Raw genomic sequence first — 18299 nt, forward strand, 5'->3', positions numbered from 1 at the left:
CGCGCATGCGCAGAGGTGTGTTCGGGAAGGTGAGCTGAGGCTGGAGTTGGAGGCTCGGCGCCTGCGAGGTGAGGTGAGGCCAGGCTTGGCGCGCCGGGCCCGGCCAGGCGCGGCCAGGCGCGAAGGTAGCTACTGTTGCTTCCGTGGTAGCCATCGAGGACACTGGTGCGGGGCTGGGGCGCGGGTTGACAGAGACACCCCACTGTCCGGCCTCCTCAGCCGTCATAGGCCATGGTCTCCCCGCCGCAGGCCGGGGCCAGTGCCCCAGGCTTTTACTGCGGACCTGAAAGACCTTGTTAGAGTAGTTGTTATTATTCCCCTTTTTAGCATGAGGAAACGGAATCCAAGATGGTTGATAAGTACTGGAGTATCTCCTGACGTCCTTTTTAAATACAGTAGAGTTGACTCGGTGAGAGAAGGGGTTGTGTGGAAGTAAATCTGGAGGCATTCTAAATCGATCGGGAATTTCTGTATCACGTAGCTTCGTAGGAAAATTACTTGACTTCCCTAGATCTCAGGTTGTTGTTATTGTTTTTCCCATATTTAAAATGTAAGTGGATGAGGGCCTCCCCGGTGGCGCAGCGGTTGAGCGCTGGGTTGGGAAGCTGCCTGCAGCCTCTGCAGCGCAGGTTCGATCCCCGGCCACCGGCGAGGGTCCCACATGGCGCGCAGACCTCTCCTGCCGTGCCCGCTGCTCCCCTCAGCAGTGTACTTCGTCAATCTGCATGCTCTGCTCTGCTCCCCTCTCTGGCTCTGGTGAATTCTCTCACCCTCTCGCGCTTCTGACTGTACCCAGTGCTTGTATAAATAAATAAATCTTTAAAAAAAAAAAAAAGTAACTGGATGAGAAGACTGGTACTTTAACCTCTTGTTCATGAACCCTTGTTCTGAACTGTGGTGAAACACCCTCCCGGAAGGGCTCCCTCCACCTGTTGCTCCCTTTAAGTCCTACGCAGTCTGTTGTACCTCATCAAAGAATACTTACCAGTGTATTCCTTAGTCTGGGCAATCTGACAGAACTCATTCCTTTTATGTGACAGACCCTTCACCACCTGCAGGTGGTAAAATAGATGCATAAAAAGATTCAGCCCTTCAAAAGAAGGGGAGTAAGTTGACTGGTCAGAGCAAAAGGCAAGTTTTTAAATAGATATGAAAGAAAATAGGAAAAAAAAGATTAAAAACTAATTTGTTTTCACATTGAAATTGGAGAGGACATTGCATTTTTTTTGTTTATTTTTTTATTATATTTTAATCTTTTTTTTTAATAGAGGCATGCTTTATTTATTTATTTACTGAGTTTACATGCACTGAGTACAGTCAGAAGCACGGGAGGGTGAGAGAATTCACCAGAGCAAGAGCGAGGAGCAGGCAGAAGGACCGAAGTACACTGCTGAGGGGAGCAGCGGGCGGCAGGAGAGGTCCGTGCGCCATGTGGGACCCTCCTCCGGTGGCTGGGGAGCAGCCGGGGATCGAACCGGCACCGCAGAGGCTGCGGGCAGCTTCGCAACCCAGCGCTCAACCGCTGCGCCACCGGGGAGGCCCCCTGCATTTTTGTTTTTAAGATCTATTTTTATTTATACAATAGCTGGGGTACAGGTCAGAGGCACGGGAGAGTGAGAGGATTCACCAGAAACAGAGTGGGGAGCAGAACAGGCAGACCTACCAAATCATTACTGAGGGGAGCAGCGGGCGGGGCAGGAGAGGTCTGTAGCGCCGTGTGGGTATCTCCCCAGGCGGCTGGGAATTGAACCCGAGCTGCAGAGGCTGCAGACAACTTCACAGCACTGCACTCAGTCCACTGCGCCACCGGGGAGGTCCCTGCATAATTTTTTTAAAGGTAGAAAAATAATCTGAAACAAAAACATCTTAAAGAGGAAAAGTATGATTGCCATATTATTTCAACAGTGTGTCTGTGAACTGCAGATGACATATACCAGAAGTTAAATCAGCTCAAGAAAACTTACCAGAATTCCAAAGGAAAAGATAATAGGTAAATAATATGAGATGTAAGGATAGAAAACATGGAGAATGGACCCAGAAAACAAATCATCATATACATTTTTCAGAAGGTGATAACAGAACTGAAAAGGAGCAATAAGCAAGAAATAATAGAAGAAAATTTACTAAGGTGATGAAAATTTTTGAACAACCGTGAGGTTAAAGGGTTCTTGAAAATACTGGATAAAAATTAATGAAAAGACAACCATAGTTAGACCTGTACCACAATTAAATATGTGATACGGGGCCTCCCCCCGGTGGCACAGTGGTTGAGCACTGGGTTGCAAAGCTGCCTGCAGCCTCTGCAGCTCTGGTTCAATCCCCAGCCGCCTGGGGGAGGGTCCCACATGACTCGCAGACCTCTCCTGCCACCCACTGCTCCCCTCAGCAGTGTATTTCGTCTGTCTGCTTGTTCTGCTCTCTGCTCTGGCTCTGGTGAAATCTGTCACCTTCCCGTGCTTCTGACTGTACCCAGTGCTTGTATAAATAAATAAATAAATCTTTTAAAAAAAATTAAAGCCATCTTTATAAAAAAATAAATAAATATGTGATATGTATTGGCATGAAAGAGTCTTCATGTTGCATTGTTAAAATTTTGTTTTTAAAACCTGTTATAGTGGGATTTATAGTGTTGTTTTAGCTGAACTCAATAAAACCATTTATTGCAGATGTAAATTTCTATCTAAGTACATCAAAAAGGTGTGGCAGAATACACACCAAACCTTTTTAAAAGTCGTTATCTTTTTTTTTTTTTTTTAAAGTCGTTATCTTTATGAAAGGGAGATTTGATGGCAGAGAGTGAAAGTGCTTTATATATCTGCAGTGTTTTAAATTGTTACAGTAGGGGTTTGGTCATATTATGTGGGTAATCCAAAAGACAACAAGCAAACTTGGGTAATGGAGGAGGGAAAAATTCCATTTCTAAAAAACAAAAATCGTGCATGTCACATTAGCTGAGCACAAAATATTAAATAAAGCTAGAAATGTATATAATTTTAAAATTCATTAGAATTTGGAAATTTTGTGTTTTTTTTTAAAGATTGATTGATTGATGCATAGAAGGACTGGGATGTAGGCCAGAGGTACAGGGGATGATAGGACTCACCAGAGACAGTGGGGAAACAGAACAGAAACACTGCTGAGTGAAGCAGCCGAAGAGACAGAGGAGGTCTGCTGCACCATGTGTGGGTCAACATCCTGACTGGGGATAGAGCCCAGGCAATCATGGTGGTATCACTGAGACTTAACCCCTAGGCCACCAGGGAAGCCCTGGACGTTTTTTAAAATGCCAATTTTAAATAACTCATGGATCAAAATGTAAACCTAAAATTGTGTATTCTCTAGAAATTATAAGATTAATGAAAGTACTTTATAACAGAACCTACGTTAAAGGTATACTCAGAGAAATTTGTGGCATTGAGTGCTTTTATTCTAAATGAATGAAAGTTAATAAATTCGGTATTCAACAAAGGTAGAGAAAGAAAATAAAAGGAAAAAATCCAGATAAAGTCAGTACTTAATAAGGAAGAAAGAACAGTAGAGATACTGAAGAGTTTTTTCTTCAGAAATAAAATAAATGTTAAAATGGACACATTTCTGGCCAAAAAGTAGGAAAGGGGAGGGGAAATCCCAAAGACTGTTCTCTCAGTTTTCTCAGTTATCTCATAAGTAGTTTCAAACTTAGTCTTCAGTCTCTAATTTTCCCCTAAAATATTAATTTTTCACTAATCTTGTTATCTCAGTAAATTATACCATCATCTAAAACCAAGAGTTGTCCTTGACACCCCATCTCTCTTACTCTCCACATTCAACTCCATATCAGTATATGTCTCTTCTGTGTCTGTAGTAGGCAAGTATGGAATTCATCACCTCAACATTCTCCCTTTTCTCTTGCAAATTTCCCTTCACTCTCTCTCAGAAATACTTTGTCTTTCCTTTTTTTCTTCTTTCTTCCCTTACTTCATTTGTTTGCTTCTGTTTTTCCCTCAGGTACCAAGAATTGAAGCAGTCATACTATTTGGTTAACAATATCAAGGACTTGCTCAATTTTATCTTTTTATTCCTTCATTCCAGTTTCCACTCATGCTTCTCCCTTAGGGACCCACCCTAATATGTTTTATATATGTCCTTGGATATACATGTATCTTTGAAAAATATATAGTACTTTTGTGTATGTATGTGTTTTAAATGTACATAATTGATACTGTTACAGAAATCATTGTTTCTTTTTCATGTTTCTGTAAATACTTCTGGATATTGCGTAGTATTATCTTACATGACTTCATGCCCTTTGTCACTGGTACTGGGCCATGGTCGACCAATCAGAATCCTTACCCAGATTTTTTTTCATTGAAACTGAGAAAGAAAAGTCCAGTGTGGAAATCATAAAAATGTAAAATACAGGAGCTGTCAGCAACTATGTATCCTGCCATACATGTGGAACCCTCTGATGTGCAATGAAAAAGAATGAAGCCAACATGAAGAAAGCAGCAGAAATGAGAAACAATGAGAGAGTCTTGGAAAATCTCAAGTTCCTCTTTCCAGTTGATCCTGAAGCTCCGTATTTCTGCCATTCCCATGGTTCTCCTCCTCCTTGGACTCCATGAGCCACTAAATTTCATCACTTCCAACTTGTGTCTAAGCCAGTTCAAAATTGGGTTCTATCACATATAATCTGGAAGTCAATCTAATTGTATTTTCCAACATCTATCTTTTCCTTTTCTCTCTCTCTCTCTACATATATATATTTTTTATTATTATTATTATTTTTTAAATATTTGTTGTAGAAGAACTGGGTGTAGGCCAGATGTACAAGGGTGGTGAGAGGATTCACCAGAGACAGAGTGGAGAGCAGAACAGGCAGATTTGCTGAAATACACTGCTGAGGGGAGCAGCAGACAAAACAGCAGAGTTCTGTTGTGCCATATGTGGGTTAGCTCCCTAGCTGGGGATCAAACTCAGGCGGTGGCAGTGATAGCACTGAAACTTAACCTTTAGGCCACCAGGGAGGCCCTTTATATTTTTTAAGTTATGGTAAAATACACAAAATTTATCATCATAGCTATTTTTAAGTGTATAGTTGAATATTAAGTTCATTCACATTGTTGTACAATCAATCCCTAGAACTCTTACAAAACTGAAACTAAACCCATTAAACAATTTGCCATTCCTCCTTCCTTTTACCCGTGACAACCATTCTACTTTCTTTTCTTTTTCTTTTAATTTTTTTATTCTAATTTCTGTGAATTTCATTACTCTGTACTTCACATAACTGTAACCATACAGCATTTGTCTTTGTGATTAGTTTATTTCACTTAGCCTAATATCAAGATTATCCATGTTGTAGCAAGTATCGGAATTTTTCTTCCTATTTAAGGCTGAATAATATTCTGTTGTATGTACATAACACATTTTGTAAGTGGTGCTTATACTTTTTGCATGAATAATACTATTATGAACATAAATAAATACATTTTTGAGACCTTACTCTCAGTTCTTTTGGGTATATACCCAGAAATGAAATTGTGAATCATATATTTCTCCTTAATTTTTATTTTAAAGATTCATTTTATTTATTTATGCATACAAGAGCTGGTGTAGGTCAGAGGTGCAGGGAGATGGGAGGGGTGAGAAGATTCACCAGAGACAGAGTGGGGAGCAGAACAGGTGGATTAACTGAAATACACTGCTGAGGGGAGCAGTGGGCAAAACAGGAGAGGTCTGCTGTGCCATGTGGGTTAGCTCCCTGGCTGGGGATCAAACTCATGCCACAGTGGCTGCTGATAGCTTCATAGTGCTGAGACCTAACCCCTTGTACCACCAGGGAAGCCCCTATTTTTGCTTCATTTTTTGAGGAGCTTCCATACTGTTTTCCATAGCAGCTACATTATTTTACATTCCCAGTAAGAGTGCACAAAAGTTCCAGTTTCTCCAAATCTCTGCCAACACTTGTTGTTTTTGTTTCTGTTTGTTTGGTTGTATTTAATAGCAGTCATCTTAATAGTTGTAAGGTGGGGGCCTCCCTGGTGGCGCAAGGGGTTAAGATGCAACCTATGAAGCTATCTGCAGCCACTGCAGCATGAGTTCGATCCCCAGCTAGGGAGCTACCCACATGGCGCAGCAGACCTCTCCTGACTCACCCACTGCTCCCTTCAGCAGTGTATTTAAGTCAATGTGCCTGTTCTGCTGCCCACTCTGTCTCTGGTGAATCTTCTCACCCCTCACACCTCTGACCTGTACCCCAGATCTTGTATGCATAAATAAATCAATCTTTTTAAAAAAATTTTTAAAAAAATAGTTGTAAGGTGATATCTCATGGTTTTGATATACATTTCCCTGTTCATTCGTGAAGTTGAATATCTTTTCATGTGTTTGTTGGCCATTTGTATATCTTTTTTGGAAAAATGTCTTTAACTCCTTTGATCATTCTTAAATTGTTTTTCCAAAATGTATCTTGAATTATTTTTTTCTACCTCCGCCTTTGCCATTCAAAACCCTGTTGTCTTGTGGAAAACTGCAATGCTTCTTAACTAGATTCCTGATTCCACTATTTTTTCTTTTCATTTACCACAATGTGACTGGAGTCTTTTTCTGACAACATGAATTCTGACATGACATTTACCTGCTCAAAATTCTTCAATAGCATTCCATTCCTCTTAAGGAAAATCAATGAATTAAGGTCCTGCATAATCTGGACCCTGCCAATTTCGCTCCTCTCTTGTCACCATCCCCTTTAATAATAGTGTTCAAATACATTGGCCTTTCAGCTCCTGAAATATACAAAACTTCTCCTTCACATGTGTTATTCCCTCTACATGAAACACCCCTGCTCTGCCCATTCATCTATGGGTCACAACTTCAATTTTCTTTTTTTTTTTTTTTTTTTTTTTTTTTTTTTTTTTAAAGATTTATTTATTTATTTATACAAGCACTGGGTACAGTCAGAAGCGCGGGAGGGTGAGAGAATTCACGAGAGACAGGGCGGGGAGCAGAGCAGGCAGAAGGACCGAAGTACACTGCTGAGGGGAGCAGTGGGTGGCAGGAGAGGTCTGCGCGCCATATTGGACCCTCCTCCGGTGGCCGGGGAGCAGCCGGGGATCGAACCGGCGCTGCAGAGGCTGCAGGCAGCTTCCCAACCCAGCGCTCAACCGCTGCGCCACCAGGGAGGCCCTCAATTTCACTTTTCAATAGAGGAGCTTCTTTAACTTTCCCTCCAGTTAAATGAACCTCTCCCTCTCCCCATAGTATGCTATCATAACACTCTTCCCTAGTTATCAATATTTATAAATACATTTATTTTGGATTATTTATTATATATTGTACATCTTCCCACTAGACCGTAAACTTTGTAAGAGTAGCAACAAATCATTTTCTAGCACTATGTCCAATTATAAACCAGTTATTGACCAATCTGACATATAGAAGGGGTTTGGTATTTGTTGATTGAATGAATACCAAATACCACAACTGAAAATACTTACAAGTATTAAGATGTACTTTATGCTAATACATTTGAAATTAGATAATTTTTGCCAAAATATAAATTACTGAATTTAATTCAGGAGAAGGTGGTGAATCTACATAAACCAATAACTAAGAAGCTACTGAAAAAGTTACCAGAGGTATATTGGTAAGGTAAAGGCATATCTTGCAAATGGCATCATTATTTTCTTGAAAAGGATAAGGAGGGGCCTCCCCACTGCTGGTGAGGGTCCCACAAAAAAAAAAAAGGATAAGGAAAATGAGCTATAAAATATCTAATACAATAATCTAGTATCCTTATACATGATAAATATTAAAAAATTGTTTGCTTTCATAGACATCATCAGTAATTAAAAGCATTTCAAAAAATCTCCAAGGAACCAAAAATATACTTGGACATGAATTTAATCAGATCTAGACAGGACACCAGTAAACAAATTTTTACTGAGAAACCTAAAATATTTTACTAAATTGAAAGATATTCATGAATGTGAAGATTATTTTAAATTTTATTGATTTATGCATTATTAGATTTATTGATTTATGCATTATCAGAGCTGGGGTACAGGCCAGAGATGCGGGGTGAGAGGGTTCACCAGAGACAGAGTGGGGAGCAGAACAGGCAGATCGACTGAAATACACTGCTGAGGGGAGCAGCAGGCAAGGCTGGAGAGGTCTGCTGCACCATCTGAGTCACCTCCCAGGTGGGGAATCAAACTGGTATTACAGTGGCTGCAGATAGCTTCACAGTGCTGCGTCTTAACCCCTTGTGCCACCGGGGGGCCCAACAACATTTTTAATGTCAACTATGTCCCCATTTATTTGTGTACATTTTACAGCAGAATTTCTGGCAACTTTGATAAAGATATTCTAAATTTCATTTGGAAGAATTGATGTGTAGGAAAAAAAATAGATTTTACAAAGTGTAATCAGAACTTGTATGCATGAATAAAAATAAATCTTTAAAAAAATAACAAGATTCACTAAAGAACAAGAGCCAGTGATTACACAGCAAAAACATCTAATCACTAATAATTAACGAAATGTAAATTCAAAATATTACACCCATTTGATTCAATCGATAAAAATGAAACCGTAAGGGTAAAGGAAAGTGAACATTCCTTAGAAACTGCTGTTGGGAATATAAACTGATGTACCCTACACCTCTTCTGGGAATCTGTTTGCAATGGGTATCAAATGGCTTAGCAACGAGCAATACTTTTTTTTTTAAGATTTAGAATTTTTTTTTAAGATTTATTTATTTATGCATACAAGATCTGGGGTACAGGTGAGAAGTTCGGGGCGGGGGGTGAGAGGATTCACCAGAGACAGCAGGTAGCAGAGCAGACTGGGCAAATCTACTGAAATACACCACTGAGGGGAGCAGCGGGCAAGACAGGAGAGGTCTGCCGCGCTATGTGGGCATCTTGTAGGCCGGGCAGGATCAAACCCATGCTGCAAGAGGCTGCGCTGTGCTCAACTGCCTGCACCATCATGGAGGCCCAGCAGCATGCAAGACTCTTTTTTTTTTTTTTAAAGATTTATTTATTTACAAGAGCAGAAGTACAGGCCAGAGGTTGTGGGGGGGGGGGGTGGGGGTGTCTGTGAGAGGATTCACCAGAGACAGAGTGGGGAACAGAACAGGCAGATTGAAACACATTGCTGAGGGGAGCAACAGGCAAGTCAGGAGAGGTCTGCTGTGCCATCTAGTTTTCTCCCTGGCTGCCTGGGGAATCAAACTTGTGCTGCAGTGGCTGCGGACAGCTTCATAGGTTGCGTTTTAACCCCTTGCGCCACCAGTGGGGCCCAACATGCAAGACTTTTGATGCAAAATGTCATTTGTTGGAATCTACCTTAAGGATATATGGAAATTCACAAAGATCTTGCAACAAGGCTGCTCATTATATCATTATAGTAGAAAATCTAAATGATCAACAAAAATTATGCCAAACTATGGTATTTTTATAAAAATATTAAGTCATTTAAAAGTTGCATCAATACCTCTATGATAAACTAATTCATAGATATGCATAGTATTTTCTGATAAAACTGTTACCAATCCTGTCAAGAACATTTTGTCTACATATATATGTGAGCCCAAAGAGAGAAACACAAGGCTTAGATAGCAATTGTCTTTGTAAAGGAAGCAGATTGTTTTTCTATTGAACATGAACTGCTTTTGTAATAAGGAAAAATAAAAACTTCATATTTAATTACTACAATAAAAATAGCTAAAATGGAAGCATATTGCACGTGTTGAAAATTACAATAATGAAGACTGAAGAAACCAGGTCAAATGGAATAGGAGTAAATAAAATATCTGATTTTTAGCTATTGTTATATGTGTATATTTAAAAAACAAGGAAACAGAAAATAAACAAAGTTATCTTATTAAGAGATAATATAGGCAATTTTTTTCCTTGTTAAATAATTTTTTAAAAGCTTTATTTATGCATATAAGAACTAGGGTCTAAGCCAGAGGTGCGGGGGTGGTGAGAGGATTTGCCAGAGAGAATGGGGAGCAGAACAGGTGGATTAACAGAAATACACTGCTGAGGGGAGCAGCGGGCTAGGAGGAGAGGTCTGTTGCACTATGTGGTTGCGCTCCCTGGCCAGCCTGGGATCAAACTCATGCTGCAGTGGCTAGCGACAGCTTGATGGCGCAGTCTTTAACCCCTGCACCAACAGGGAGGCCCTGTTAAATAATTTTTTAAGATTTTTTTTTTTTTTTTTTTTTTTGGGTAGAGGCATGTTTTTATTTATTTATTTCTTTGTTTGTTTGTTTGTTTTTTGTTTATACATGCACTGGGTACAGTCAGAAGCGCGGGAGGGTGAGAGAATTCACCAGAGCCAGAGCGGGGAGCAGAACAGGCAGAAGGACCGAAGTACACTGCTGAGGGGAGCAGCGGGCGGCAGGAGAGGCCTGCGCACCATGTGGGACCCTCCTGCGGTGGCTGGGGAGCAGCCGGGGATCGAACCGGTGCTGCAGAAGCCGCGGGCAGCATCGCAACCCAGCGCTCAACCGCTGCGCCACCGGGGAGGCCCAAGATTTATTTTTTTATGCATACAAGAACTGGGATACAGGCCAGAGGTGTGGGGGGAGGGTGAGAGTATCCCCCAGAGACAGAGTAGGGAGCAGAACAGGTGGATCTACTGAAATACACTGCTGAGGGGAGCAGCAGGCAAGACAGGAGAGGTCTGCTATGTCATGTGGGGTAGTAGTTCCCTGGCCAGGGCTCAAACTCATGCTACAGTGGCTGGCAATAGCTTGGTAGTGACGACTTTAACCAGGGAGGCCCCTTAAATAATCTTTTAAGTAAAAATCTATAGCAGATTTTGAACACAGTTCATTCAAGCAGCTTCACGACAATAGTGGAGACAGAGTGACAGAGCCAAGGGATGGGTGGTATGGGTTGGGGGTGAGATTAAAGCCTTCTGTAATCACCATTAGTTACTTCCTATAAAGCTTCACCAGAAGAAAAAAAAAAGTCAGCCTCAAAAGCAAGTTTCCCTCTATGTAGGAAAGCTGGAACCACAGTAATGAGGACAGTTCCCACCTTAACACTACAGGTCCTGGGTCTACCCTCTTGTGGTATACATTTTCTTTTCTTTTCAATTAAGATTTTATTTTTCATAGAGCAGTTTAATGTTCGTGGCAAATTTCATGGGAAAGTACAGAGATTTCCCACACACCCTGTGCCCCCAAACATGCAGTCTACTACATTATCAACGTTCCCCCAATCAGAGTGTAGAGTGGCGGTAATTGGTAAACCTACATTGACACATCGTAATCACTTGAAAGGCATAGTTTTTTTCGTTGGTTGTTTTAAAAATTTATTTTTATTTCTTTATGCATACAAGAACTGGGGTGTAGGCCAGAGATTGCAGGGGATGAGAGTATTCACCAGAGACAGAGTGGGGAGCAGAACAGGCAGATCTACTGAAATACACTGCTGAGGGGAACAGTGGGGGAGGCAGGAGAGGTCTGCTGCACCATGTAGGTTAGCTCCCTGGCCAGGGATTGAACTCCTGCCATGCCACAGTGGCACAGTGGCTGTTGATAGCTTGATAGTGCTGAGGCTTTAACCCCTGCGCCACCAAGGAGGCCCTGAAATTCATAGTTTACATTATGATTCACTCTTGGTTTTGTGCATTAGATCTGCATCTTTGTTTTCCTATAGATCTGCATTTTTAAAAAAGATTTATGCATACAAGAACTGGGGTACAGGCCAGAGGCATGGGGGGTGGGAGGATCCACCAGAGACAGAGTGGGGAGCAGAACAGGCAGATGTACTGAAATATACTGCTGAGGGGAGCAGCGGGCGAGTCAGGAGAGGTCTGCTGTGCCATGTGGGTTGCTCCCTGGCCGGGGATTGAACTCGTGTTGCAGTGGCTGTGGATTGCTTCATAGGGTGCACCTTAACCCCTTGAGCCACCAGGGAGGTCCACACATCTGCATTTTCAAAATCTTCATGAAACACATTGTCTCAGGCTTTGCTTTGACTCCTTTCTTATTCCTGGGTTTCAGAACCATGTGTGCTCAGTACTGCATTTCCTTTGCTGATGTTGAAAAAGCTCATGTCAACATTCAAGATTTTATCTACCTCACACCAGTGCTAACAAGCTCCGTTTTGAATCAAGTAGCAGGGCGCAATCTTTTCTTCAAATGTGAACTCTTCCAGAAAACTGGATCTTTTAAGGTAACAATCACTTTTGATAGTGTATCATTTATCTTTTCAAATCCTTTTTTTTTTTTAAGATATATTTTATTTATTCATACAAGCACTGGGTACAGTCAGAAGCACAGGAGGGTGAGAGAATTCACCAGAGCCAGAGCAGGGAGCAGAACAGGCAGAAGGACCGAAGCACACTGCTGAGGGGAGCAGCGGGCGGCAGGAGAGGTCTGCGCACCATGTGGGACCCTCCTGCAGTGGCTGGGGAGCAGCCGGGGATCGAACCAGTGCTGCAGAGGCTGCGGGCAGCTTCGCAACCCAGCGCTCAACCACTGCGCCACCGGGGAGGCCCTTCAAATCCTTTTCACATAAAATTTATTTATCCTTCTGACTACCCAGTGAGGTAGGTAGAAGTAAACTAATACCTTTTTCAGCAGGAAAAAGACTTGTAGAAAATTTCCTTTGCTGATTGTAGGCCACCTTTATACAATCTCAAAATTCCATATAATTTTTTATTACCCAATCTCAGACATGTTTGAGAATGAAAGGGGGGTGGGTAACTGTAGTGATTAAATCAAGACAACCGACATCAACTTGGACTATTGCAGGCATAACGGGCTGGTGTGATCACCATCTATATATCCAAATTTAAGCATTCACTTTGAGTCAACTTACTATTCATTGGTAGCTTTTGTGAATATAAAAGATCTAAACTTAGCTAAATTCTCATATAAGATCTTTTTCCACAAAATATGTGAACTCCTTTGCAATCATAAAGACAGACTTCTTTGTCTGTTCTTGCATACAAGAACTGGGGTACAGGCCAGAGGTGTGGGGGTTGAGAGCATTCACCAGAGGCAGAGTGGGGAACAGAACAGGCAGATTGACTGAAATACACTGCTGAGGGGAGCAGCAGGAGACTCAGGAGAGGTCTGCTGTGCCATATGGGTCACCTCCCAGGCTGGGGATTGAACTCAGACAGCTTCACAGTGCTGCGTCTTAACTCTCCTTGCACCACCACGGAGGCCCCTGTGTTGATTCTTTTTTTTTTTTTTAAATAGAGGCATGTTTTATTTATTTATTTATTTGTTTGTTTTGTTTATACATGCACTGGGTACAGTCAGAAGCGCAGGAGGGTGAGAGAATTCACCAGAGCCAGAGCAGGGAGCAGAGCAGGCAGAAGGACCGAAGCACACCGCTGAGGGGAGCAGCGGGCGGCAGGAGAGGTCTGCGCGCCATGTGGGACCCTCCTCCAGTGGCCGGGGAGCAGCCGGGGATCGAACCAGCGCCGCAGAGGCCGCGGGCAGCCTCGCAACCCAGGGCTCCACCGCTGCACCACCCGGGAGGCCCCCCTGTGTTGATTCTTTACCAGACTTTTCTGACCATTGGTTGAGCTTTAAGATCCTTTCTTTTTTTTTTTTTTAAAGATTTATTTATTTATGCACACAAGATCTGGGGTACATGCCAGAGGTGCGGGGGGCCAAGGGGATTCACCAGAGAAAGAGTGGGGAACAGAACAGGCAGATTGACAGAAGCACACTACTGAGGGGAGCAGCGGGCGAGCCAGGAGAGGTCCACTGTGCTAAGTGGGGGATCAAACCCTCGCCACAGTGGCTCTGGACAGCTCCACAGGTTGTGTCTAAGCCTCTTGCGCCACCAAGGAGGCCCGAGCTTTAAGATCCTTTCAGGTAAGAATCTGAGAGGTACACTTAGCACTGTGCCTGACAGGTATTGGTACCTGTAAAGTGGTCACTTTAGGATTTTAAGAATCTACCCTTTTCCCCACCCATTAACTGAGAATTTTTATAAAAATACAGGAACTTGGGCTTCCCTGGTGGCGCAGGCAGTTGAGTGCAGCGCTGTGAAGCTGTCTGCAGCCTCTGCAGTGCCAGTTTTCTCTCCGCCGGCTGCAGAGCAACCCACATGGCAAGGCAGACCTCTCCTGTCCCCTCAGAAGTGTATTTCAGTCAGTCTGCCTGCTCTATTCCCGGCTGTCTCTGGTGAATCCTCTCACCCTCCCACACCTCTGGCCTGTACCCTGGCTCTTATATAAATAAATAAATCAATCTTTTTAAAAGATTGATTTATGCTTAAATAAATAAATCTCTTTTTTAAAGATTTATTTATTTATGCTTACGAGAGCTGGGGTATAGGCCAGAGGTGTGGGGGGTGAGAGGACACCAGAGACAGAGTAGGGAGCAGAACAGGCAGATGTACTGAAATACACTGCTGAGGGGAGAAGCAGGCAAGTCAGGAGAGGTCTGCTGCACCATGTGGGTTGCTCCCTGGCTGGGGATCGAACTCATGCTGCAGTGGCTGTGGATAGCTTCATAGGTTGCATCTTAACCCCTTGCGCCACCTGGGTGGCCCTCTTTGATTTTTTAAAAGATACTTTGAAGTCGATGTATTAATTCACCATCCATCATTTCCAGATTCGTGGGGCCCTGAATGCAATCAGAGGCTTGATTCCTGCCACTTCAGAAGAGAAGCCCAAAGCTGTTGTTACTCACAGCAGTGGGAACCATGGCCAGGCTCTTGCCTATGCTGCCAAGTTGGAAGGTACTTGACTAATTTCTCAAGGTACTGGGTAGGATAATCAGAAAGGAATGGGAAAGTAGCCTTTCTATCAGTGAGATTAGTAAAGCTATAACAAGCAAATTTCCTAGTCCCTATTTGATTATAAGCAAACTGAACAGGTTTTTTAAAAATATGTATCTTTACACAGAATTTGTACCCCACCACCATCCCTTATGTTACTTTCACCCTCCCCTTCCTTCTTAACCTCAGATACCTCGCTTTCTCTTAGTGTCCAGTAGGTTTTATTCCCCAAGTATTTTTGCTTTGTTGAATTGTCAATGTAAATGTCCAATATTTGTCATTCTGACTTATTTTATTACACATAATTCCCTCAAACTCCTGTTTTGCTATATTTGGTAATGTTGTGTCTTTCCTGATGCAATGAACAGTATTTCCTGATGACTGAACAGTATTTCATTGTGTGGATATACAAATCTTCTTAATCCACTCCTCTGCTAGTAGGAACTTAAGTTGTTTCCCTGTCCTAGCTATTTTTTTTTAAAGATTTATTTATCTTTCCATGCAGACAAGAACTGGGGTATAGGCCAGATGTGTGGGGCAGGTGGGGGGAATGTTGAGAGGATTCACCAGAGGCAGAATGGGGAACAGAACAGGCACACCGACTGAGGGGAGCAGTGGGCAAGACAGGAGAGGTCTGATGTGCCATGTGGGTTGCTTCCCGGCCGGGGATCGAACTTGCGCTGCAGTGGCTGTGGTCAGCTTCATAGGTTGCGTCCCAACCCCTTATGCCACCAGGGAGGCCCCATGTCCTAGCTATTGTAATACTTCAATAAACATTTAGAGCATATCATTTTTTGAGTTGATAGTTTCATATTCTTTCTTTATTTTTTTAAAGATTTATTTATTTATGCATACAAGAACTGGGCCATAGGTTTGGGGTATATGTGAGAGGATTCACCAGAGACAGAGGGGAGCAGAACAGGTGGATCTGCTGTAATACACTGCTGAGGGGAGCAGCGGATGAGACAGGAGAGATCTGCCTCACCATGTGGCTAGCTCCCTGCTGGCTGGGGATCGAACTGGTGCTGCAGTGGCAGGTGATAGCTTGATAGCCCTGTGTCTTTAACCCTGGTGCCACAGGGAGGCCCTCAGGTTCTTTAGATGCCCCAAAATGAGATCATTGGGTCATATAGTATTTCCAGTTTTAGTTTTGTAAAATCAGTCCAAACCACTTTCCAAAAATGCTGCACCAGTTTACATTCCCACCAACAATTTATATCATTCCTCTTTCTCCACATCTTTTCCATTGCATATTGTTGGGGGTCTTTTTAAATATGTCCCATTTACATGAGTGAGATGATATCTCATGGTTTCTACATGCATCTCACTTATTAAAAGAGATGATAAACATTTCTATAATTCTATTAGGCTTCTGGGCATCCTCTTTAGTGAACTGTCTGTTCAGATCTACTGCCCATTTATTAGATTTTGTTGTTATTGCTTTTTCTTTAATGTCTTGGATATTAATCTTTTGTTGGTTGTGTAATGTGTGATTATTTTCTCTGATTCAGTAAGATGTTTTTTAATCTGCTTTTATTTTCTTTCACTGTTATGAAAGCTTTTTGAGATAATCCCAATTCTTTACTTTCGCCTTTATCTCCCTTGCTTTAGGAGTGGAGTCTCCAAAAACATCTTTTTTTTTTTTTTTAAGATTTATTTATTTATACAAGAACCAGGGTACAGGTCAGATGTGTGAGAGGGTGAGAGGATTCACCAGAGACAGAGCGGGGAACAGAACAGGCAGACTGACTGAAATACACTGCTGAGGGGAGCTTGGGGGAGACAGGAGAGGTCTCCCGCACCATGTGGGTTGCTCCGTGGCTGGCGGGGATTGAACCAGCACTAGCAGAGGCTGAGGACAGCTTCACAGCGCTGCGCTCAACCGCCTATGCCACCAGGGAGGCCCCTCCAAAAACATCTTTAGCATTGATATCATGAAACATTGCTAATATTTTCTTCTATGTGTTTTATTATTGCAGGTCTTATATATATATGCCTTTAATTTTGAATTAATTTTTGTGCATGGAGTTAAGAGTGATATAATGTGTGAATATAATCACTCTTGTATGTGTGGCCATCTAGTTTTCCTAGAGCCACATTACTCTTCTTTCTCCATTGTATGCCTGTGGCTCCTTTATCATGAATTATTTTTTTTTTTTTAACAATTTTTTTTTTTAAGATTTATTTTTATTTATGTATACAAGCACTGAGTACAGTCAGAAGCGCCGGAGGGTGAGAGAATTCACCAGAGCCAGAGCGGGGAGCAGAGCAGGCAGAAGGACCGAAGTACACTGCTGAGGGGAGCAGCGGGCGGCAGGAGAGGTCTGCGCGCCATGTGGGACCCTCCTCCGGTGGCCGGGGAGCAGCCGGGGATCAAACCGGCGCTGCAGAGGCTGCGGGCAGCCTCGCAACCCAACGCTCAACCGCTGCGCCACCGGGGAGGCCCTATCATGAATTATTGACATATGCACCATTTCTAAGCTTCCAATTTTGTTCCACTTATCCATGTGCCTATTTTTATTCCAAACACATAGCTTTAATTATTGTTGTTTTTTAATACAATTTAAAATGAGGTAACGTGACATACCCATTTTTCTCTTTTCTCAGGATTGCTTTAGCTATTTGAGACCTTTTATGGCTCCATATAGCAATAAATATTAATTTTTTTTAATAGAGGCATGTTATTTATTTGTTTGTTTGTTTGTTTGTTTTGTTTATACATGCACTGGGTACAGTCAGAAGTGCGGGAGGGTGAGAGAATTCACCAGAGCCAGAGCAGGGAGCAGAGCAGGCAGAAGGACCGAAGAGTACTGCTGAGGGGAGCAGCGGGCGGCAGGAGAGGTCTGTGCGCCATGTGGGACCCTCCTCCGGTGGCCGGGGAGCAGCCAGGGATCGAACCCGGGCCGCAGAGGCCGCGGGCAGCTTCGCAACCCAGCGCTCAACCGCTGCGCCACCAGGGAGGCCCAATAAATATTAATCTTTTAATAATATATATCTTTGAAGAACACCATTTGATTTTAATGGGGAGTGCATTAAATCTACACATCACTTTTGGTACAAGTTATTTTGACTATATTGACTCCTCCCATCCATAAACATAGTGTCTTTCCATCTCTTTTGTCTTTGAGCAGAAGTTTCTATCCTAAATTCTCCTTGCTTTAAACATGTTTCTCCCTCCCAGGAATTCCTGCTTATATTGTGGTGCCCCAAACAGCTCCCAACTGTAAAAAACTGGCAATACAAGCCTATGGAGCCTCTATAGTATACAGTGAGCAGAGTGATGAGGTAAGAAATGCTTTCATTGTCAAATTAAACTTCTCTTCCTCATTGGCCACTTTTGTCTCCCGTTTCCTCTTCATCTCTAAAAGCTGGCATGCCCAACCTTCTCTGTATCTACATTCAGATGATCTCATTAGCCTCACTCTTACATTACCTACACTCTAACTTTGACCTTGGACTTTAACCCCAACTTGGGTATCAAATATACAACATGGTTCTCCCACTTGGATAGCTCAGTAAATCTCAAGCTTTCTTTCTTTCTTTTTTTTT

General features: G+C 42.5%; 1 protein-coding gene across 3 annotated transcripts in view; it reads left to right on the top strand.

Moving 5' to 3' along the window:
- Nucleotides 1-18299, top strand: part of SRR (serine racemase) — a 25569-nt gene continuing 7270 nt past the window's right edge. The window contains exons 1-4 of one of the 3 annotated variants that reach the window (XM_037491999.2): nt 1-73; nt 12008-12179; nt 14585-14711; nt 17932-18035. In XM_037491999.2, coding sequence (XP_037347896.1) covers nt 12012-12179; nt 14585-14711; nt 17932-18035 — 399 coding nt within the window. In that variant the 5' untranslated portion in view covers nt 1-73; nt 12008-12011. The other 2 variants (XM_037491998.2, XM_037492000.2) reach the window with 2 other exon arrangements.

The sequence above is a fragment of the Talpa occidentalis genome, unplaced genomic scaffold (assembly GCF_014898055.3).
Source record: "Talpa occidentalis isolate TD23 unplaced genomic scaffold, MPIMG_talOcc4v2.1 talOcc4.7, whole genome shotgun sequence".
NCBI lineage: Eukaryota > Metazoa > Chordata > Mammalia > Eulipotyphla > Talpidae > Talpa > Talpa occidentalis.